Raw genomic sequence first — 26,031 nt, forward strand, 5'->3', positions numbered from 1 at the left:
TCGGGGAATACACACGACCCTGGCAAGAAGTACACAAAACATAAGAATCAATCTCCATGTGTGAAAGGAAGCTGCACAAAACTTCCAGTTAACACCTGGGCACGAAGTTGCACACACAGATTCCATATTAGGAGATCGTAGTAAACACAGAACAACTCAAGTAACACATGCTACGAGCACAAGGAAAACACTAGCAATCGTGAGAGAAGCAGAAAGTCGATCACACACGCATACAACCAGAGGCTGAATGGTTGGTGGTGACCTGGGAAGGTTGCCTGAGACATCCCTCTAGGGCATACTGGAAAATCAAGAGAGGCCAAGGTCGTGCACACGGAGAGGGGGTTTGGGAGAGCATAGGCCTGTTGGGGGGAAAAACTCTGGTCGGAAAGCTAGAGCTCTAGAGAGGTCTCCTATACATTGGTCAATGTTAAGGCTTCTTGTTTGAACAAATGCATTTTTTATTAAAATACTAAAAAAATAAAAGGAACCAATACCAGGGAGGGGTTGACCAAGGCTCAAGATTGATTGAGTGATTGAGAGTTTTCTTCCAAGTCACAAGAGCTAAGAGCTGATGCAACTCTAATAGAGGTAGCCACAAGAAAACAGGACACGAGGATCATTTCATTAACTAGAAGAGGTATTGTTGCTGCTAAAGCTCATTATTACAAGACTTGCTCTGGAGCTTATATTATAAAATCAAAAGACCAAGAAAATCAGCAAGATGACCAGAAAGAAACAGCAGATCCAGATTCATATCAAATGGCCCAAAGAGAAAGCATATGCTATACTTATAGAGTACATCAAAGATGAATTGATCAGAAAACATGCCATTGTTGCTCTTTCTACTTTGACAGACAAGCTGAAAGAGGTTAAGCTTTCTGAAGGAATAGAAAAGATCAAAGATTCAAAAAAGAAACTAATTCGTCAGAAACATGTTAGTTTCATTAGTAAAATAAATTTTTGAATATACTTACCCGATGATCATGTAGCTGTCAACTCCGTTGCCCGACAGAAATCTACGGTCGGGATACGCCAGCGATCGCTATACAGGTGGGGGTGTACTCACCAGCGCCATCTGTGGTCAGGTACTCCAGTACTTCTTGTCAACAAGACCTCAATTTTCTCCTCGGTCCACTGGTTCTCTATGGGGAGGAAGGGCGGGTCCTTTAAATCATGATCATCGGGTAAGTATATTCAAAAATTTATTTTACTAATGAAAATAACATTTTTCAATATTAATCTTACCCGATGATCATGTAGCTGATTCACACCCAGGGTGGTGGGTGGAGACCAGTATACATGTTAACAAAGAAGCTAAGTATCCCGTATTTCATTTTTATTAGTTATTCAAAATAACAATATAAAATAAATAAGTACCTGGTAAGGAAGTCGACTTGAACCATTACTCTGCCTTTAATAAGTACGTCTTCCTTACTGAGCGTAGCGGTCCTCTTAGGATGCTGAACGACTCTTAGGTGCTGAAGTATAAAGGGCTGCAACCCATACTAAAGGACCTCATCACAACCTCTAACCTAGGCGCTTCTCAAGAAAGAATTGACCACCCGCCAAATCAACCAGGATGCGGAAGGCTTCTTAGCCGACCGTACAACCCATAAACAACAATAAAAGCAATCAAGAGAAAGGTTAAAAAGGTTATGGGATTATGGGAATGTAGTGGCTGAGCCCTCACCTACTACTGCACTCGCTGCTACGAATGGTCCCAGGGTGTAGCAGTTCTCGTAAAGAGACTGGACATCTTTGAGATAGAATGATGCGAACACTGACTTGCTTCTCCAATAGGTTGCATCCATAACACTCTGCAGAGAACGGTTCTGTTTGAAGGCCACTGAAGTAGCCACAGCTCTCACTTCATGTGTCCTTACCTTCAGTAAAGCAAGGTCTTCTTCCTTCATATGAGAATGAGCTTCTCTAATCAGAAGCCTGATGTAGTAAGAAACTGCGTTCTTAGACATTGGTAGCGAAGGCTTCTTAACAGCACACCATAAGGCTTCTGATTGTCCTCGTAAGGGTTTTGACCTTTTCAGATTGTACCTAAGAGCTCTGACTGGGCAAAGTACTCTCTCCAGCTCGTTACCCACCAAGTTGGATAGGCTAGGGATCTCGAACGATTTAGGCCAAGGACGTGAAGGAAGCTCGTTTTTAGCCAAAAAACCGAGCTGCAAGGAACATGTAGCCGTTTCCGATGTGAAACCTATGTTCCTGCTGAAGGCGTGGATCTCACTTACTCTCTTAGCTGTTGCTAGGCATACGAGGAAAAGAGTTTTTAATGTGAGGTCCTTGAAAGAGGCTGATTGTAGCGGTTCAAATCTAGATGACATCAGGAACCTTAGGACCACGTCTAGATTCCAGCCTGGAGTGGACAACCGACGTTCCTTAGAGGTCTCAAAAGACCTAAGGATGTCCTGTAGATCTTTGTTGGAGGAAAGATCCAAGCCTCTGTGGCGGAAAACCGCTGCCAACATACTTCTGTAACCCTTGATCGTAGGAGCTGATAGGGATCTAACGTTCCTTAGATGTAACAGGAAGTCAGCAATCTGGGTTACAGTGGTACTGGTTGAGGAAACTGCATTGGCCTTGCACCAGCTTCGGAAGACTTCCTATTTAGATTGATAGACTCTGAGAGTGGATGTCCTCCTAGCTCTGGCAATCGCTCTGGCTGCCTCCTTCGAAAAGCCTCTAGCTCTTGAGAGTCTTTCGATAGTCTGAAGGCAGTCAGACGAAGAGCGTGGAGGCTTGGGTGTACCTTCTTTACGTGAGGTTGACGCAGAAGGTCCACTCTTAGAGGGAGAGTCCTGGGAACGTCGACCAGCCATTGCAGTACCTCTGTGAACCATTCTCTCGCGGGCCAGAGGGGAGCAACCAACGTCAGCCGTGTCCCTTTGTGAGAGGCGAATTTCTGAAGTACCCTGTTGACAATCTTGAACGGCGGGAATGCATACAGGTCGAGATGGGACCAATCCAGCAGAAAGGCATCCACGTGAACTGCTGCCGGGTCTGGAATCGGAGAACAATACAATGGGAGCCTCTTGGTCATCGAGGTAGCGAACAGATCTATGGTTGGCTGACCCCACAGGGACCAAAGTCTGCTGCAAACATTCTTGTGAAGGGTCCACTCTGTGGGGATGACCTGACCCTTCCGGCTGAGGCGATCTGCCATGACATTCATATCGCCCTGAATGAACCTCGTTACCAGCGTGAGCCTTCGATCTTTTGACCAAATGAGGAGGTCCCTTGCGATCTCGAACAACTTCCTCGAATGAGTCCCCCCCTGCTTGGAGATGTAAGCCAAGGCTGTGGTGTTGTCGGAGTTCACCTCCACCACCTTGTTTAGCTGGAGGGACTTGAAGTTCATTAAGGCCAGATGAACCGCCAACAACTCCTTGCAATTGATGTGAAGTGTCCTTTGCTCCTGATTCCATGTTCCCGAGCATTCCTGTCCGTCCAATGTCGCACCCCAGCCCGAGTCTGATGCGTCCGAGAAGAGACGTGGTCGGGGGTCTGAACAGCTAACGAAAGACCTTCCTTGAGAAGAATGCTGTTCTTCCACCACGTTAGAGTAGACCTCATCTCTTCGGAAACAGGAATTGAGACCGTCTCTAGCGTCATGTCCTTGATCCAGTGAGCAGCCAGATGATACTGAAGGGGGCGGAGGTGGAGTCTCCCTAACTCGATGAACAGGGCCAGCGATGAAAGTGTCCCTGTTAGACTCATCCACTGCCTTACTGAGCATCGGTTCCTTCTCAGCATGCTCAGGATGCACTCTAGGGCTTGGTTGATCCTTGGGGCCGACGGAAAAGCCCGAAAAGCTCGACTCTGAATCTCCATACCCAGGTAAACAATGGTCTGGGATGGGACGAGCTGGGACTTCTCTAAATTGACCAGGAGGCCCAGTTCCTTGGTCAGATCCATAGTCCATCTGAGATTCTCCAGACAGCGACGACTTGTGGGAGCTCTTAAAAGCCAGTCGTCTAAATAGAGGGAGGCTCTGATGTCTGCCAAGTGAAGGAATTTCGCAATATTCCTCACCAGTCGCGTAAACACAAGAGGTGCCGTGCTTAGGCCAAAGCACAGGGCTTGGAACTGGTACACAACCTTTCCATAGACGAATCTCAGGAAAGGTTGGGAGTCTGGATGGATGGGGACGTGAAAGTATGCGTCTTTCAGGTCTAACGAGACCATCCAGTCCTCCTGCCTGACCGCTGCTAGGACCGACTTCGTCGTCTCCATCGTGAACGTCTGCTTGGTGACATAAGCATTGAGCGCACTGACGTCCAGCACCGGTCTCCAACCTCCTGTCTTCTTGGCTACCAGGAAGAGACGGTTGTAAAAGCCCGGGGATTGATGGTCCCGGACTATGACCACTGCCTCCTTTAGTAGCAAGAGCGACACCTCTTGTTGCAACGCTAGCCTCTTGTCCTTCTCCTTGTAGTTGGGAGAGAGGTTGATGGGAGATGTAGCTAGAGGGGGATTGCGGCAGAACGGAATTCTGTATCCCTCCCTCAGCCACTTCACAGACTGAGCGTCTGCACCTCTGCTCTCCCAAGCTTGCCAGAAGGTCTTGAGTCTGGCTCCTACAGCTGTCTGGAGAGGAAGGCAGTCAAAACTTGCCTCTTGTGGACTTGGAACCCTTCTTGGACTTGCCACGGTGACTGTCTGCACGGGTACCTCCTCTGCTGGAGGTTCTGCCACGAAAGGGCGGGATGAACCTGGAAGCAGGTGTATCAACTGCTAGGGGGCGGTAAGGTTTAGTCACGGAAGGTAAGGTCTTAGCCTTACGTGCAGAAGAAGCCATGAGGTCATGCGTATCCTTCTGGAGAAGAGAGGCAGCCATCCCCTTAATTAACTCCTCCGGAAACAGACACTTGGAAAGAGGAGCAAACAGCAACTCTGACCTCTGGCAAGGGGTGATACCAGCAGATAAGAAGGAGCACAGATGTTCTCTTTTCTTGAGGACCCCTGATACATAAGAAGCCGCAAGCTCGCCAGACCCATCCCGTATTGCCTTGTCCATGCTGGACATGATCAGCATGGCTGAGTCCTTGTCAGAAGGGGCAGTCTTCCTGCTTAAGGCTCCCAGACACCAATCAAGGAAGTTGAATATCTCGAAGGCACGAAAGACTCCCTTTAACATGTGATCAAGATCTGAAAAGGACCAGCAGACCTTCGAACGGTTCATAGCCAACCTGCGGGGAGAGTCAACCAGACTTGAGAAGTCGGCCTGGGCAGAGGCAGGAACCCCCAAGCCAGGTTCCTCTCCCGTGGCATACCAGACGCCCGACTTAGAAGCCAGCCTGGGAGGAGGAAACACAAAAGAGGTCCTTCCCAGTTGCTTCTTGGACTGCAACCAATCCCCCATAACCCTCAAAGCTCTCCTTGATGATCTGGCGAGAACAAGCTTGGTGAAGGCAGGCGCAGTAGACTGCATGCCCAGAGCAAACTCGGAGGGAGGAGAACGAGGGGTTGCAGACACAAAGTGTTCAGGGTACAACTCTCTGAACAAAGCAAGGACTTTGCGAAAGTCTAAGGAGGGTGGCGAAGACTTGTGTCCTTCAACATCAGAATGAGGATCATCTAGATGAGCAGCTTCATCCTCAGAAACCTCCTCACCCGACAGTTGAGTTGTAAGAGGCAAAGGCAGAGCAGCAAGCTGAACGGCTGAATCCTGCAGAACGGGTGCATGCGTACCTGCGGATCCATCATCATGCCTCTGCTGGACAGACTGTGAGCTGGCAACAACAAAAGCAGAGGGCCGGTGTGAGGGAGGGTCTGCGGTGGGCTGAGGAGCATGCGGTGTGGTATGCAGAGCATGCTGTAAGGCATGCGGTTCATGCTGCATGGCATGCGGCTCATGCTGCATGGGATGCGGCTCATGCTGCATGGTATGCGGCTCATGCTGCATGGCATGCGGCTCATGCTGCATGGGATGAGGCTCATGCTGCATGGTATGAGGCTCATGCTGCATGGAATGCGGCTCATGCTGCATGGTATGCGGAGCATGCTGTAAGGTCTGCAGAGCATGCTGCATGGGCTGAGGAGAATGCCGCATAGTGCTGGAACCCGGCAACTCCCGATGCGGCAGCTCACGCATGTAAGCAGAAGGTGCAGCACGAACATGCGTCTGGCAGTGAGGACTGCGCAACGGTGGAGGAGCTCTCACAGGAGGAGGGGTGTTAACCTTCTCTGCCTGATACTCCTGCATAAAAGCCGCAAGCTGAGACTGCATAGTCTGCAGCATGGACCACTTAGGGTCTACTGTGGTTGGAGCAGAGGCCTGTTGAGGGACCACTCTACCTCTCTTGGGAGGTGTGCAGTCATCAGATGACTGCGGCGAGTCCGAACTGACCCAGTGGCTACACCTGGGCCGTTGGACTAGCTCGGAAGGGACCTTACCTTTGAGCGGTCGTGAGACCTTTGTCCACCGTTTCCTCCTGGAAACCTCTTCCACAGACGAGGAATGTAAGGGCTCATTCGTCTGGGAGTGGAAGGGACGATCCTTAGCAGATACGTCCGCAACCACTGAGGATACATCTGTGCGCCGATCAAGGCCTGCCGAACCCTTTGGTCCTTCGACATTGCTTCTCCCCTGGGCTTGGGAGCTTGCAAGAGGTCCCGGACTGGGAGGACGACTGGCACGCACAGATGTATCCTCATGCGCAACACTGACACTGACACTATGCACAGCACTAGCACTAACACTTCCCACTGCACTCTTCGCTTTCAGCTCTCTGACATCTGCCAAGAGCTGATTGCGGTCACTAACCAACAACTCCACCTTATCACCGAGAGCCTGAATGGCACGCAACATATCAGCCATTGCAGGCTGAGCACTCGTAGCAGGTTCGGGGGTCACCACCACAGGGGAAGGAAAAGGTTGAGGGGCATGGGGAGAGGAAATATCCAAAGAGCGAGAAGAACTCCTCCTATCTCTCTCCTTCTCTAACCTACGAGTATATCTGAGGAATTCATTAAAATCGAATTCCGAAAGCCCAGCACATTCCCCACATCGATCTTCCAATTGACAGGATTTTCCCCTACAATTGGAACATACGGTGTGAGGATCAACAGAGGCCTTCGGAAGACGCCTATTACAAGTCCTAACACTACATCGCCTGTATTTAGGAACTTGGGAATGGTCAGACATCTTGAATTTTAGAAGTAGTCAAAGGGGGAATTCCAAAGTAAAGCAAAGATCGTTAACCAATGAATCAAATTAATACCAAAAGCTTGCTAAGCTAAGGCTAAAGCTTCCTGTACAGCGAAGGCTAAATTTCAGAGCAAATACTTCACCAAATCGTGAACAAAAAACTCCAAAATCAACAGCGTATCCATGTAGGTCTTGCCGGTGGCACGACAGAGGAAAAATTGAGGTCTTGTTGACAAGAAGTACTGGAGTACCTGACCACAGATGGCGCTGGTGAGTACACCCCCACCTGTATAGCGATCGCTGGCGTATCCCGACCGTAGATTTCTGTCGGGCAACGGAGTTGACAGCTACATGATCATCGGGTAAGATTAATATTGAAAATATGTTGTTTGATGATAAACTGCTTATATTTCACAATTAGCGGGGAACGTTTTGGTCTTGCCACTCAATCTTGATCAATAACAATTAGCCGAAAGAAACCAAGCACAGACAAAGGAACTAACACTTTTGAGAAATAACACACTGAAGATGAGAAAACTGTCAGAAAAGGTGGCTTTGTACTTGCATCAAAAGGTTAATGACAGTAAAATGAAAGCTGCATGTCCTCTTTTCCAAGACATTTTGGATAACTATCAAACTTATACACCTGATAAAATCATTCCTTTCTTCATGGTGATTTTGTCTGGAACCCCTCAAGCCAGGATCCTGCGGAAAGTCTGTCGTCTTTCTAACTCAGTAAGTCAGGATGTAGTCTATGCCATTTCATAAGGAAGACAGAAGACTCCAAGAAATGAAGATGATGACGACGTTGAAGATTATTAAAACTGAACTGTTTGTAGTAAGGGTGTGGATGGTGCTGGGGTTAAAATGTTCTTGATCACAGTCAAACTTGCGTGTGCATTTGAACAATTCACTTTTAATTGGAATAAGCAGGGTGACATGTATGTGACAGATGATGACGATACACTATAATAAAAATTTTGAATATGTATGTATGAAGTTCAAAGTGTTAATATAATTGTATTTGTTTTATCTTTCTTTGCATCACACTGGTTGTCTAAGGACACACTTCAGAGAAAATGTTGATGCGTATGTAAACAAAGAAAAAGACCTCTCACAATGATGTTTATGTATAAACAATACTTAATAAATACATCATATAGTACTTTTTTTCTGGACGCAACATCAATTGAAACAATGCCTAAGATTTCCCTAGTTTGGCTCGGTGATTTCCTAAAAAATTACATTCTACATTCCCTACGCTAGGAGCTTATCAAAATGTGTGTGACATTAAATATCATGTGTAAGCACAATGCAAGATATATGTCACCGAATGTTATAAGAGATTTTCCAAGTTTAGAGGTAGTGAAGATATAAAAAAAATCCATTTTGAACTGGTTAACTCTATTGCTATCAGTGATCACCATTTGAGGGTCTGACCTCATAATATAAAGAGCATTTATTCAATCTGAAGGAAAAAGCTAAAGATTAAAAAAGTCAAATGAGGATGCCGAGAAATGCGTCTGTACTGTCTGTTGGCCAAAGACAAAGTGAAGGTTGTTACACTTGTTTGGGCAGGGCCTACCTGCCGCCTGATAGGCAACTACGTTTACCTTGTTAAAAGTTTAAACAGCTGTACCAGGTTTGTATTTATGTAGAAACAAACTATGAAGATGAAGAGGACTATAGATTGACAAACTAAGAAAATTTGTGGGTACAGTCAGCTCCTGCTGTACATGAGATTCTTCGTGATTTTGCTCGATTACGACACAAGAACTGTATGACCTTTCAAATAAAAGATCAAATAATCGCAAGAAATACTCTCGTGGTGGGATGATTTCAAACTGCCTACACTTCTTTGCATTTGGCTAGGTATGCACCACTTCCCTCTCCGCACAGTACATCCCATCTCACTCTGACTCGTCACCAGATCTGGTGCATTTCTAGAGAATTTGGCGTGTTTTTACTATCTTGCACGGTTTCATTATTTTATGGCATCACGAAATATAATGCTTTTTCTGCTAACAGCACAGTATATATGATAAACTGGTTGGCTTCCAGGCTTTCTTCCCAGCTTGACTTATTGAAACAATTTCATCTTCATCATTGTTATATCTTAAAAAATTATTTATGTCTTTTCTAGCATGTTTTGGAAGTTCATGTAGCTCGTATTCAACATTAGAAAGGGCATCCCTGCTCGTTAAGTCTTGCATTATCTCTCCTCATGTATGTCTCCCGCTTCAGTCCTTTTTGAACAGAATCATGTTTTCATGTAAAAAAAAAAAGTGATGTTATTTGTATACATTAGTACATACTGTACTCGTAAACATTGTTGATATTTACGGGGTAATATACTGCAGATATATGATTCCCTACAATATTGCGCAGAGAAGACTCTGGTGCATCAGAAGTTGCATCATGCTTTAAGACTGCGTAGAACTTCATACGAAAATGGATAGTGGTTGTAGTATAAAATATGCACATTTACTGTAGTTCATTTTAGATTGTATATATATTACAGTATGCAGCTCAGAATTACAGTAATGTATAGCAGACGTTGCAGTTGTTGGGGTCCCAATACCGCAAGGTTTCAATGGTAATGGCGCAGGCGACATGAGACCTGCATATAGTGTGACCACAAAAGTTCCTACTCTTGTGGTTGCAGTACATCACCTCACACTGGCGTCAATGACCTCAGATGTCAGGATGCCTGAAAACTTTAAATCAATCAATCAATCACCTCACACTTCATTTTGGGCTCCTCCTGTAAAGAAAGGAAATTTAAATGAGTATGCGGTTATTTATCACACTTGATAAATAAGTTACATGCAATAAATGTTTTGGTAACTTAACCATTATAGCTTAGGATAGTAAGCTAGAAAGGAAATAGGAAAGACATACTTGTGTCTCCTGTCCAGCCAATTGCTGCGACCTCCCCCAATATTAATGTTAGAATTTCCTTATTAAGAGAAAATCAAGGGAGAAGGGTTCTAACCTCTAGTGTTAGAATTAGTGTATACTGGCACTAACCCTTTCATAAAAGTATTAATATTATGGGGTATGTTATAAACTGATAACTTTATCAGTGTATTGAAGGAATACTTCACTTCAATAAAAAATTGGTCTCAACAATAGACTGTGAAAGGACACACAGGGTATGTTGTTAATATAAACTACTGTATAATATATACTATAGTTTTCTGCCTGCAGTATGTACTATACTGCTGAAATACTGGCTACTGTATAAGCATATACTGTAGTTCAGCCGGCAACATGCCGGCTAGGCTAGTACCTGGCGGCACCGGTCCAGCCGGCAGTTAGTACCTGACGGCACTAGCCGACAGAGAGAGAGAAAGCATGGAGTGAAGGGCTGCCTTATTAATGTAGTTTTTAGTACAATAAAGGTGTAGGTATGTTATTCCTACTGCCTTCCTCCAGAATGAGGGTTCAAATGGAAGGAGGGAATGAATCATTCTAGCTTCCATCCAACCACAAGATCTGTTGCCGGTCACTGCCGGTTTCAGGGATGTGGATGGCAGTCCAAGGGAGGACTGAAGAACACTCAAAGATAAAAGGGTCTCCCACCGGCAGCCGTCACAACCTTTCCCGGAGCCTTGCGTCCATAAGGGAAAGTCGGAGCGCCTATGTGGGAGCCCGGCCGGCGCCATGATCTACCCGGCAAGCGGGGAGATTGTAGGACAACGGCCACAGACATGCGATGGCTAGGCTATCGCTAAAGGACAGAGAGGGGCAGGGAAAGGGTCTTGTATGTTGTGTCGGGAGGTGGCAGGATTGCCGCCATTTCCAAACATAGATGAAACCTTGTTTCAATATCGCTGCCATCATAGGCGGCAGAAGAATGTTGATTCTTCAGCCTAGGGTCTGCCAAAACAAGACTTGTCTTCTAGACTGCAGGGGAGAAGGTGGCGGCATTATACTACCACTTCAGGTGCGGACTAGGGAAGCTAAGCTTCCTATGCCGACAACTGTAAGCCGGCAGGGGAGTGACTACTCACCCGGCAGCCAAGCTGTCGGCATAAAGACTGAATACTCTGAGTTACTGTCGTAAAACCAAGCCGGGATACTCACCGGCAAGGGGGGAAAGACAGAAAACACTAGCCTAGTCAAGCCGGAGTGTACTACTCTATGGCAAGACCAAGCTAGGGTTGTCGCCTATGGCGGCACTCAGAGGGAAGGAGGGTTTACCCTTAAATCTACGAAGGAGACGAGTATCGAATTATATAATTAATTCTAGGAGATATACTATCTCCTGTTGAATTGATAAAACGATACACGAGGGTAAACGGGGATAATGTATGAAAGTATACTAAAGCGCATAGGCTAGTTTAGCCTGGCGTAGGGTGAGATCTCGGCTTCCTATATCACCGAGACTCTAACGTATATGATCGACACATTTAGGAAGAGGAAAATTGTTTGCATGATCATATCTTCACTAGTATAATTTTGCCTAAATAGCTATAATTCGTTCAAGCTGAATACCGGGAATGTCGTTCTGCTGACTAAATAAAAGCATGCATGACGAACGACAGCGCCCAAAATGGCGGCTCCGTTGACCGGCTACGCTCCAATAAACACATTAAATTATGCTAATTTCATTGTGAGACAGGAGCTAAAAATTATACACCGTAAAGATTAAATACTCAACTTTTCAGAGGCAGAAGATGCTGGAGAACGCATAATTAATCCTCAAAAGAAACGATCTAGAACGCTAGATGAACAAGGAGAGAACCGTGCAAAATCACTACCAAAATAGGAATGAGCGCCATTTTGCCGCCCTGTAATAGTAGGGGAGGAAGGGTAACCTTGACAACGGCTCCCCTCCCCTTCAATTTCGCCACTCTTCCCCCTCGAAGCGAAAACGCTATTCGGGGTGAAGATTGCCATGTGTTGTATCAAGATATACGTCCCCTGATATTATGCGATATCCTTTAGAGAAATTTTAAGGATACTCGCGCCAGAAGTTAGAATTCTGGAGACCTATGGTCAATTTTCTGGGAGTATCACTGTAGCCAAATATCCCTTAGAAAGCTGTCTGTAGGAAGCTTCCATCAGGATGACATGGCCATCTCGCCCAAAAATAGATTTTTCGCTTGCTTCAAAATCCGTTTTATTGTAAATATAGGCTACGTGTACACTAAGCCAAGTCGTTCAAAAGAAAATAGCGAAAACTTATAGTACAGTTAAGTTTTACTGTAGTGAGAGTAGTATAATAAAGTAATATACACTGCAGTATCAGCGAGTGTTATACAGCATTACTAGATAGGAACAACAGTGTTCTGTTGTTATATGGTAAGCGTATGATAACTACTGGGTAAAATTATAGTTTCGGTCAGGTCGACTATTCTGTAGCCTTACCATGTCCAATACGTAGTGTACACCTGTGCAAATGTACTGTACACTTACTAATATGTATTCATTTAATTACAAACTACTTATACTGTGATAGAAACCAAATAAAATCAATTTTAGACTACTTCGTGTGTTCATTTTCCATGTGTAGGCAACGGGCAGTAAATTGTTAGGTTACGAGTTATCCCACCCAAGGGCACCGAATATATGCCAAATTGTGCTTTTCGCGCCTGTCTCTGTTACCTAACCCTCGCAAAGAGTGGGGCTGACTGCACATATAAATTGGCATAAAAAGACCATAAACAGATGCAAGTGGAAGGGCATGTCTGAGGCCTTTGTTCTGTAGTGGACTAGCAATGGCTGACGATGATGACGATGATGAACCTATGAACACTAGAGATAGTGTTCCTAATTTGTTTTGAGGTACTGGAATTCCAAATTATCATCTGCACTAAAATGTAGCGAGTTTACTTGTTAAAAGTTTGGTTATGAAAGTCCACAAAGAATTAACCCAAGTCTAATAAAAGCCTTGAGAGTTAGGGTTCATGATATTAGAAGTGCAGTTTCATTCCTTAATTTTCGTAGAAATCTTTCATTGGAATTGGTTTTGGTGACAGCTCAATGATGCAGACAAGTCAGTTTTTGCTCAATATTATCTGAAAGAACCCTCGTTGGTTTACCAAACAGGATTGCTTGGCTTTGGGTCTTACAGTGGCAGATGGCAATGTGGTGTAATAATGTTTTGGGTTTTGTTAATTTATATTTTCTTAATATGAAGAGTTATACTATAGTTACATGATGTTGGGGTTATATAGATAGGTAATTATGAAAAAACCTGGAGTCCTAATTTTCAAAATGCATTTCAAGACTGTTTGTTACCAATAAGCTAGACTATACACAAGTCTAGAATTTTAATATTTCTTTGTTTTAAAACCATAAAGGATCTTTCTTTCAATGGCAACTCATCTCCATCAGTGTGTGGGAGTCTGCAATACGAACATCAAGGGAGGCTCATAGAAATAAATGGAATTTTAATGTGTAACAGGATTTGTTATTTCTTTATTCGCCTGATGTTAACATGCATGCTCACTCTCCTCCCCACTAACTTGTGGTATAAAGAGGATATGGAATACAGTAGTTTTGACTTTGAGACAAATGATCTGTGGCTTGAACAAGCCATCAGTGGATACTACTAGCTGGTAGATTGTCTCATTACCTTACTTGAGGCACAAGTCTATCAAAAGGACAGAAAACAGGAAATGCTTTTGCTGTATATATCAATAAAATCAAGCTTCCACAGGGAAGCAATATGAACATCAAGCAATTATAAAAATACTATAATACATGTTATCATAATTTTGTTTTCTGTGCTCCTTGCATAATGAAGCACTTCCAAGTTTAGAACCCGAGTTTCCCTTCGAAGAAAGGTTTAACCTAAGTTCATTTGCAATTTTTTCACTACATTGACAGTTCCCATGGTTCTGGTCTACGGGGGTGTTTAAACTATAATTAATTGAATACCAAATTTTATGATAATTTTCAATACAGTACTGTACAGACTCACCCAACTATCATTTGACAATAAGAACCTCCAGTTATTAACTCCTTATCAAATGTTTTATTTGGTAGTATATTCCTTGACTATCTAGAATGCTTCAAAATCATGTCTTTCCAGGAAATATAGAAAATTCCCAAACTCCGCTTCTTATTGTTATAAAACACTTGTTTTCAAAGATGTCCTTATTTACCAATCATTTACAATAAAATAGTTTTTGAAGCAATTATCAGATCCAATTGTTTTCATGATGTAACAAAAATTGAAACTTTCTCTCTATACTAAAACAAAAACTCATCAAAGTTAACACTGTACAAACTGCAGATTAAAAATATTAAACAATTAAGATTTATGTAGTTTATGTGTGCTTTCAGTCCATTGATTTTGAACTCTTCAGGCATTTCTCTGCTTGGGCAATTTTCTTTATCTTATCAATAGTGTTACATACTGAATTTTAGAGGCAAAAACATTTTTTAGTATTTGAAACCTTTCCATATTTATTTTGTAGTTAATATACCACCCAGAATTGTAAACCTTGACATTAACAGTGCAAAATTAAGCTCCTTTAAAGCTTTAAAGTCTGGCTTCCCAGATTTTGCACTACCAAAAAACATGTGGGACATGCAAAAATTTTTACCACTGCAATAAACTGTTATCAGCTAATTAAATTTTATGAAAATGAAAGCAATTGGTCAATTTTAAGGGAATAAAAGAAACCTCAATATTTACTGGTCATGAAACAGATTTTCATTAAAATATACTGGTGATTATGGCAAAAATTTGAAATATTTCTTCTAGTGAAATAGTTATACAGCACTGCCTTTTAATTTATTATTTTTCTTAGGCAAGTTTCTTGAAAACATGTTACAAAGTTAAACATAAACATTACTGATTTCTAAAAAACTTGAGCTATATGTACTACTTAGTAAATGTAACTAGTGTCATTGGAGAGAGAACATCCCCTTGAATACGTGCTGCTAGTGTTGAGCACATTAGTCCATAATCAGCAGTAAAATATTTAAGACAAAAATTTGTTAATTACATCTTTAATCATAGTACCACAGAAATAAATGACATATCAATAACAAGGACTATGAAGAAAAGAATTAGACTCTTGAAAACCTGTATTTTTAAAGTTAACAAACGCAACAAGTAATGTTTTTCCTATTAACAATAGAAGCCATTTGTTTATATCCACGAAAAATCTAAAGTACTACGCGCGTTCAAGTGCGTGGGTAGGGGCAGTTTTAATAGCTGCTTTAGCGTTTGGGAGGTGATCCCTTCACGCACCACAATGGTGGCCAAACATTGGATAGTTCTTTTAATATAACACCTTCCTTTTGCTGTATGAAGAGTGTTCCCATGGCCTTGCTACTTCACACTACACAAACCCACACACACATACATACATGCACACATGCGCGCATACACTCACTTTTACAAGCATAAATGCATTCTCAAACAACAATTCTCATATACATACATACATCATATATTGGACCATAAGAAGAAGTACAAGGCCTTTTTACCAAATCTTTAAGTGATCTTACACTTCCTCAGTCCTAGAATCATATGACAAACAAAAGATTAAAAGTTGTGGCTGACATTTTAAGAGACGAGCATCACAAAATGACTGAAGATTTATAGAAGGTTTATCTTGGTTTATCACTACCATTTTACAATAACATTTATTGGTTTTACATTTCCTTATTTAGAAAATCTTTCACTTCTTCTACAGAAAAGAATGAAGTATCTGTTCTCTATTAACTACAATTTGTTATGTGTAATGGTTTGGTGAACAGCCCAGAGAACTGACTTAAAACTAATGCATATTTGCCACACTTAAGAACAGGATGGGAGAAAGCAGACCACACACCTTAGCAAAGAGTTAACCTGGAGTTGTTGTGATGTTAAAAAAGGTGATGATGGAAAAAGCAAACAAAATGGCAGAAGGCAAAAACAAATGGTTAAAAGCCTCAAGAATGATTACAGGCAATGCCTTTACAACATTCTTAACAAGGGGATGGGTGGAGACTCCAAGGTCTTATCTTTAGGGGTGGCTGCACTTCACTGCAGGCCTTCAAGGTGCTCCTCACATGAGCACAACAAAAGAATTGGTTCCACTGGCTAGCCAACATTGTAACAGGTGATGTGGTTGTGAACAACCGTGCACCAGTTTATTTGTAATATTTTAATAATTACATAACATGACAATTACCCTCAGTGATTGAATTATTGACAAGCATCATCACTATTATATATACTTCAAAACAACTATTGCTCCATAAAAACGACCCCCATGATGTTAGGATATTAGTATTAAATGCAAAGATGTCTAATTAAACATAGACATCTGTAGTGGTTATGTATCAGTGCAGCTGGGCTCTTAACAAGGCTAACTCCACTGCATAACCTTTAGCAACGCAACGATCATACCAGTTAAGCTAAGAGGTATCATCATTCACACAACCTAGGGCTCATCTTTCATACACAGCAAATGGACAAAACAATACTGCCAAACATAAACAAAACAGAGATGTATAGACTCTAGCATCAGGAACAGCCAACATGTTTTTCGAAAACAAGAATCAAGAACATTCAGGAATATACAAGTTTCCACAACTTCCTTAGAGAGTTTTAAAACATTCTTTGACTACAGGTATAATGGTAATTTGTCCTTAGTATTGTTCAACAGATCTAACCCTCTGGCAAAAACCCTTTACCATTTCTATAATTGGTAGACTATGCAATAACAACCCTTACTATACACAAGACTATTAACAGTAGGACATGATGAAACAAGGGGCACGGCACACTGTTGAGTGAGTCCTTGGCGTACACCAGTGAGTGTGGGTGTTCACCAAAGGTGGGCACAGGCATTGGCACAGGTGGGTGTGTGCCATTGAAGGTTATGTGTTCAGGGTAGGTAAATGCAGGTGAGAAGGCCCCCAGGAAGACAAAACAGTCAAAGGAGCCAGGCAGTCCCACCAACAAAAAGCCTGTACAAACACCCACAGTTAGTTGTTCTTCCCTTGAAAAAATTCTCACCATTATTAAAGCCTGCCTACACCACCACCCTGATTATCGCAGTCAGTAATTGTCAGTCGCGGCGGAGCCCAGCACCTAGGCACCACAACACAGGCAGGCATTGCCTATTAGCAACAATGGTGGTGGCCACAGGCTCATACTGCTGCTGCTGCTGCTGCTATGTATCACACTATTGTTAATGTTAGTGCTACACTGCTGCTGGTAATGCAGTTAGCCCTGAGAAATTGATAATGGGCTTACACTGCAGTTTCAGTGTGACTGTGTGAAGATAAACGTTCAACATCGATTTCGGGCACTGTAAGTTCTTCTGGATCCGGACACATGTCGGCATACTCCAACGAAGACCCCTGGGACAACCTCTTACTCAAGGACGACTGCTTCTTCAGGACCGCTGCCAGGTTCGGGTTGGAAGGCCGAGCATCAAGCCCCTGTCGAAACGCATTAACTACTCGAATCTGAAAGAGAACCCATAAAACATGTCTTAATTAACATTTCCAGTAAATACTGATGCCTTGGACACAACTAAATCACATACAAAACATCAAACAAGGATAAAACTAACTACACTGGTCCAAGACACTTGAACACTCAATAGGAATAAGTCATGGGAAAAAAACAAATATATAAAACTTTAACTTTTCACTGAAACATGAGAAATGATATGCAAATTTTTCTTTGATAAGACGAGGGCTTAACTTGACTGTGAGGGTTACTGTGAGAGCTGCTGACAAGTGAGAGGGTGAGGAGTGTGCCTTGCTGCTAATCACGGAGCGTAACAGCATCAGCATTGAGCGGCAAGGGCAAATTTGCTCGCCTGCCGCTCGCACACACAAGCAGAAATTTCATGCTCAATGCAAAGATCCCATGCCAAACTTGAACCGTGTACTGCATCTTCATTAGCTGGCTTATAAAGCCTGTTAGGTGCCAATATAAGAGGAGGAGTTATGATGGTTAGTATGTAACAAGTTAAGAGAATACAGATTATTTTCATTCACAAAGTCGATTAAGATATTAAGAATAAAAAAAAAAATAGATTAACAGTAATAGAACGTGCACTTATACAGAGTACTTGAGAGTGTTGCTGGCTGCCATAGGATCTACACGAGTGATGGAGCTCTGTGGCTCATACGCCGGTGGACACACACTTCAGACATCAAGACAGAGAGAGATGGCAGCCAGAGAACGTGGGCACTGCATGTTGGCTGGAGGCTCTCCATAGTGCGCGGCTCATGCGGGCATGCATTTTCCCAGTTGCATGGCCTCCTACCGCCTATGAGCTTTTGTTTTCCGCAAATTTTTTTTGTTATACGATATGACGCACAAAAATAATCTAGTGTCAATATATATAGTTACTGGCGGCAGGAAGCCAATCTGGGCCATATATATCATCAATGGTGCGTGCACCAAAAATATTAGTTTACACAACACTCAAGAGAGATTGAAGGAAGGGGAATAGGATGCGTGGGAAACACCACATATCCACGCTCACATGTATCAATCCTTCCAAGCAAAATAAATGGAAGGGGTAGTTTTTGATCCCCCAAAAAATAATAACATAGGCTATGAAACTGGTTCTGCTACAAGAGTGAACTCAGTTAACCATGCTTGCATGCTTAACATCTATACTACTGTCATAATTCACTAATTTTTTGTTAATATAGAACATATTGGAACAAATATATACCTTATGTATATATACATACACATGCATATAAATATACACAATATATATATACACAATATATATCCATACACAAAATTAAAGAAACATGCGTATATATTCAGAAGAATACAGAATTACTAAGATATATATGTATACTGTGCACTATACAAAGGCAATATAAAGAGCATACATAAAAATTATACAGTATCTATCTGAATATACACACAAATATATTTGTGCAAAAGGGGTAAAACAGCAACACAGTATACATACATACATACACACACATACATACATACATACATACATACATATATATATATATATATATATATATATTGTATAGGATAAAAAACTAAGCAGAAAATAGTTCAATATCAAATTCATCCTACCCTGGCAATAACATCTGAAGGGGAAATTATATATACACACACACATATATATATATATATATATATATATATATATATATATATATATATACAGTATAATATGCCAGGATTTGATCCTATGTTTCTGAGTTGATAAAGAACTTAGGTAGTTGATTTATCCACTCATCTATTAAGAGATGCTTTTTTTTCCATACATAATATCACTAAGTGTTAGTTCTCAGGGTAGATTAATTTGGCTTCAAGAACTACTTGTTGCTTAATATTTGACATTATGAAAGTCAAAAGACAAAATCATTACCATATATATATATATATATATATATAGGTAACAATATTGCATAGGAATAAAACCGTTAAATAAGTAAATCTGTGACCGCAAGACAAAATCAACCGGCATTTATAAAAAAAAAAAAAAAAAATCAAAGAACAATACAAAAACACATATTGCCACAGAATAAACACTCAAACATGTTAAAGGCTAAAGTGTAGTCTAATGGTGCCAACTATTTCACCTAGTCTAAGTCTCTAGTCGCTCGACTGTCATGCGGAAAACAGTTAAAAGAAGACAAACATGGCTGGGCTTGGTGGAAGCAAAATAGTTTCAAGATAAAAGCAAAATTGAAATAATACAACTGATGTGAATGTTATGTCATAAGCACATATATAAATATATATATATATATATATATACACACATAAATATATATATATATATATATATATCTATATATATCTATATACATATACATATATATATATATATATATATCTAAATACATATATATATATATCTATATATATCTATATCTATATATATATATATATATATATATTATATATATATATATATATACACAATATATATATATATATATACACAATATATATATATATATATATACATATATATATATATATATATATATATGCCTATAAGAATTTATGTTTGTGTTCACATGCACTGTAGATATGCTTCTGTACACAATAGTGAATAACTTTATTAAACATTCATTCATGTCAAATTCTTACATACATAAACGTCTATATACATTCCCAGTATCAACTTACGAGTTGTTTTTAAATCCTATTCAAGGCATTTATATACAACTACATTCACCATTTGTACATACAGCAGCCTTGTGCAATGAACTGTTCAATATTTTATAGTAAATGTTCCACTAAAACCTGAAATGTTCACCCAAGCCAGAATTCAAATCTGGGTAAGGAAGAGCAGCAGTCTAGCAAATATCCCACCCAAGCTTCCACGGTCAATGCATGAGGCCACTATACTTTATTCATGTATACATACAAAGTTACAAATCTTTGGCGACAGCTGATGAATAATTCTAAGGTGTATAAAAAATTAAAACAAAATCATCCAATGATGTAAAATCATCTTCCTCCTTTTGTAAATATAACTTTATAGCAAACCCCAGTAGTAAAACTCTTTTACACCTGTTCTCCTTTTTCAAGATTTCATTATATAAGCATGAATGTGTGTGTAAACACTGTCCTCTATAGTTATGTTATTACATGTGTATAAATTATGTTTATCGACACAATTTTGATATATTTTGGTTTCTATACACTTGGAATCCTTCCATAATTTCATGTCAACTTTAATGTGTGCTTTTAATAATTTAAATTTAAAAAGTAAGAGTTAAACTGATAATTGAAAAAATCAGAATAATAGTCTACCATATCTTTATAAAACTACACAGTACTTATGATTTGATCTGCTTTTAAATCTATTAATACTATTTTACTTTAGATAAATTTCTTCAGTCAAAATACTACCATATACGTTTGAAACACAATGACACTATATTCCAGGGAGAGGTACTTCAACTAAAAAGTAAAGTTGGGTTTAATGTTTCCCAAGCACATGGGTACGAGAACCTCTTCCAGGATAAAATCTACAAGTGCAAAACATGCATACTCAGCTCTGAATGTGGCTATTGGAAAAAATGGCAGGTTAACTGAGCAGCAAATTGCAGACTCCTCATAGGACATAATGAACCTCAAAATCAGTAAGGTATTAATCATATTAGTTTGAAAAATTTGATCCCCTACTCTGAAGAGAAGAAAATTTTCTGGTAGCATTTTTCAGTCTTGCTTCATTATCTTTAATAACACATCAACACGAACAAATTTACTATTTCCTCGTTGTTAAAATTAGATTTAATGTGAAAGTTCTAATTATGATTTATTCAAAACATGGCAAAACTATCACCCTGTTTTATTTCCAAAGAGTTCTACTGTGATGATTAAAAAAAATTTTAGAAGACGACAGTATTTACATCTACACTTTCATGTGTCATACTAATGATGGAGGTAATTAGAAAATTAACATCTGGATACAGATAATAAAATTAATTTTCTAATAAAATTCTAAATTTCAATAGAATGCTCAGCAATATGAGGAATGCTTAGAAATATCTAAAGTACTATTAAAAAAATTTTAATGTATGAATATCTCCCATTTTAGTGTGATTAAAAAAAACTTAATGCTTGAAAGATATTGTACCTTTCAAAAACTTTTACCTAGCTGGAAATTTACCATCTATTCCACATGCACAGGTGGATGTATGCATTATATACTATATATATAATTAATGTACTGACAATTATGTACACAGAATATACTGTATACCTACAAATGAGCTAAATATGTTAAAAACAAAATCAGTGAGTAATGAGAAACCACTGTAAAATTTCTATATAGACACGTGAGCACACAATACTGTATGAAAAAAACGAAGAATTTCAGACTTTAGATTTCTGATTGCTGTTCATAAATTAATCCCCATTTTTGTCTCATAAAACAAAGCAAGGAGCAAGTGATTTTGTCTGTGCCATTGTATTTGTAATAATTGACAAAATTAGGTATTCTTTACTTTGGTTCCTGAACTACTGTACAGTGTGATTTTTCTGCTAAAAAAATGAAAAAATTAATTTCACTAATAAAGTCACCACCATTAAAAAGTAAAACCAGTACATACATACTGTGCATATATTCATATATACTGTAATTAACATTATATATATGCACACACGCACACTTATATTCTCCACTGAAAAGTATGATACGCGTGTATGTATGTATGTATGTATGTATGTATGTATGTATGTATATATATATATATATATATATATATAATATAGAAAACTTTTAAGATTTTCACTTCTGGCAAGCTTAATTTTAAGGATGAAGAGGACAGCAAGAAGACTTTGGATCATCTTACATATTTATTCTACAAACCGATGTTTCAGGAATCCAATCCCATCATCAGAGCTACATAAAACACAAAATTATGTTCACCTTAGAAATTAATGATACTCCATTTTTTTTTTAAATGCTTGTGGTAACAAAAAATTAAAAAACGGTTGAAAGAATGAAAATCAAAAAACCTAATCGATATATGAAAACATGGCACTAACTGGAGTGCTTTACAATTATATTAAAAACGCTTGTGATCAAAATTGAAAGGGAGAAATACATATATATATATCTATGAATGGTCAAACTCACTGTCACGAGATGTGGCTGAAAACTATAAAAATATTTAAAAAATTTCTCGAAGAAAATGTTAAAATAGGTGATTTCTTATAGGTATGTTTAGAAAAGAGACATACACTGGATTGGATATTGATTTTCTTTAGCAATTGTTCAGAAGTCATTCAAGATTAACTCTATTCAAACCCTTTCTTTTAGAGCATATTTCTTATGTTAGACTGGCATAACTTCCATGAAGAGATTTCTTTTTTAAAAACCTATTTTACATACAATTGTTACCTTTCACACCTTTTTGATAGAATTGTTAATGAATTTCTTAATATTTTTCAGCCTAAATTAAAATGTCCTGAGGTTCCCATAAAACTAGTGTATGTATCACTGATATATGTAAAACATGCTTTTTTCAGAAACGAGTTCACCACAGCCCTCAACACACTGTATCCATATGTTGATTTCAAGTTTATATTGAAAAACCCTTCAAAATATTGGTAAACTTTTCAGGTTCAAAAGCACCCTCCCATAGTTGATGTGGTCTTTCTTTGTTTACAAGAATATTTGTCCAAAATGTAATTTTGGGAACTATATCGGTTCTACCCGACGTTTACTGAAGGTCGGCATCAATTCCCATAGGGCTATCAAGTGATCGCATTAGTTCCATATTAAAATCAAAAGAATTTTCATCTATAAGAAACCATTCAAATCCATATAAAACCCTTATTCAGTACAACCATTTCAAAATCCTCTCCCAAACATCCGACTGCCTTTTGCTCCTTATCTAGAATCTCTTTACATCAAGAAACTGTCTCCTTCCTTAAATAATCAAACCACCTGCACACAATATTGCCTAATTGCCACTACCTATCATCCTTGTTGATCTACTTTGTTTTGTTCCTTCTAGTACTTACACCATTTTCTTTGAGAAATTTTCCATATATTTTTATAGTTTTCAGTCATCTCTTGACAGTAAGTTCGACCATCCATATACATAGGTATATTTTTTGCCATTCTATTTTTATCACGAGTGTTTTTAATATAAATTTAATTGTTAAGACCCTCAGTAAGCGACATGTTTCTATATATTGAATAGGTTTTAGATTTTCTATCTTTCAACATTTATTCTTAATTTTTTGCTACCACAAGCATTTTAAGCAAAAACTGTAGCATCATTAATTTCTAATCTGATCAAAATTTTGTCTTTTATGTAGCCCTGATGATGGGAAGGAATTCCTGAAACATTGGTTTGTAGAATAAGTATGTAAGATGAATTAAAGTCTTCTTGTGGTCCTCTTCATCCTTATATATATATATATATATATATTTATATATATATATATATATATATAATATAAATATATATATATATATATATGTATATATATATATATATATATATAAACGTATGTATGTATATATGTACAGTATGTATAATTATATTTATATATATATATATATATATATAAACGTATGAATGTATATATGTATGTACAGTGAACCCTCCTTTATCGTGGTAGATAGGTTCCAGACCCGGCCGCGATAGGTGAAAATCCGCGAAGTAGTGACACCATATTTACCTATTTATTCAACATGTATATTCAGACTTTTAAAACCTTCCCTTGTACATAGTACTGTTAACAAACTACCCTTTAATGTACAGAACACTTAATGCATGTACTACAGTACCCTAAACTAAAACAGGCACAAATATTAAAGGCGATTTTATATCGTGCGTTTCCTAAACACGCTAAAAAGCACGATAAAAAATGGCAACCAATGTTTTGTTTACGTTTATCTCTGAACATAATGAAGAAACAAACTGGAGGTAGAGCTTTGCTTATTACCCAGACATATTATCCATACTTTTCCCTTAGAACTACATCACATCTTCCTACTTTAGATATATATATATATATATATATATACTGTATATATATATATATATATATATACAGTATATATATATATATATATATATATATTTATATGTATACACATATACATACATATATACATAAATACATGCATACATATATATATATATATATATATTACTGTATATATATGGGTTATGGAAAAAATCCGCGAAGTGGTGAATCCGCGATGGTCGAACCGCGAAGTAGCGAGGGTTCACTGTATAATTATATTTATATATATATATATATATATATACATATATATATATATATATATATACATCATACTTTTCAATGGAGAATGTTTGTCCAAGCTCTTATGTACATTTATGAATAAAATTACAAATATATAACAAATACATAACAGTATACACACATACATATGCTATATATGTACAGTATGTGTATATATACATATGCACTTTATGCACGCAAAAAGATGAATGAGAAGACTTGACTGGAAATAGTACTTCACATCTAAGCTTCTGTGATTTCTACACATACATACATACACACATACATACATACATACACACACACACACACTCATGCCTATATATATCTATATATATATATATATATATATATATATTCCACACATATAGTGTATATAAAACAACCATACATAATACCCTCATCTATTTGACATAAACATGTGTACAAGAGATGTAAACATTTACTTGCATAAACATGCATGTGTGTATATATGTATATATATACATATATGCACACATACATAGACAGTGCATGTGTGTGTAAATTATTGGTCTCTTACACATTTTCATTGGGATTTTCAAATTTAGCAAATCCATGCACCTTTTTATTATAAGTTACTTTCCTTTATTTGGGAAGATCTTATGAATTCAAAGTGAATTAATAAAAAGTTACCTTTGTACTATAGCAGGGGAATGGAACCGTGTTCACTGTACTGCGTAAGAGACAGCTTTGGAGGCTTGATAGGATGGTTTATTTCCATATTTATAATAAGAATAAAAAAAATCTTAAGTGACTCAACCAGCCTACAGCATCCATGAAAGAAAAAGAAGCAGACAGCACAGACAGACCAAGGGCAGAGACTTGAGGGGAAGTGAGCGAGCGATCACATTAGTCCAAAAATGAGTCTAAGAAGAGACAAGAGAGAGGGGTGTAGCTTACAGCCTGGTCTGTGGAGGTCTTGCTATACGGTACGGGTATCAGCCGCTCCTGCAACGTGCCTCCAATGACCTGAACCATGAGAATAATAACAGTGGTGAGGGCAAGTGGCTACAGTGGTAAGTTAGAGCTGGCCAGGGATGTATTATACAGCAAGGTGCATAGAAGACAAGGTCAGGCCTTGCTCCCCAATGCCATAGGCGCCCACAGCCTGGTAAGTTGACTGCAGTTACACCTCTGCCCACAGTACACGGCCTTG

At 39.1% G+C, this 26,031-nt stretch overlaps 1 protein-coding gene across 1 annotated transcript in view; it reads right to left on the bottom strand.

The window, feature by feature from the left end:
• Window positions 1-15,200: 15,200 nt before the first annotated feature.
• Window positions 15,201-26,031, bottom strand: part of LOC137650039 (plasma membrane calcium-transporting ATPase 2-like) — a 145,609-nt gene continuing 134,778 nt past the window's right edge. The window contains 1 exon segment of the mRNA XM_068383061.1: window positions 15,201-17,593. Coding sequence (XP_068239162.1) covers window positions 17,375-17,593 — 219 coding nt within the window. The 3' untranslated portion in view covers window positions 15,201-17,374.

Source organism: Palaemon carinicauda, chromosome 11 (genome assembly GCF_036898095.1).
Source record: "Palaemon carinicauda isolate YSFRI2023 chromosome 11, ASM3689809v2, whole genome shotgun sequence".
In the NCBI taxonomy this organism is placed as follows: Eukaryota; Metazoa; Arthropoda; class Malacostraca; order Decapoda; family Palaemonidae; genus Palaemon; species Palaemon carinicauda.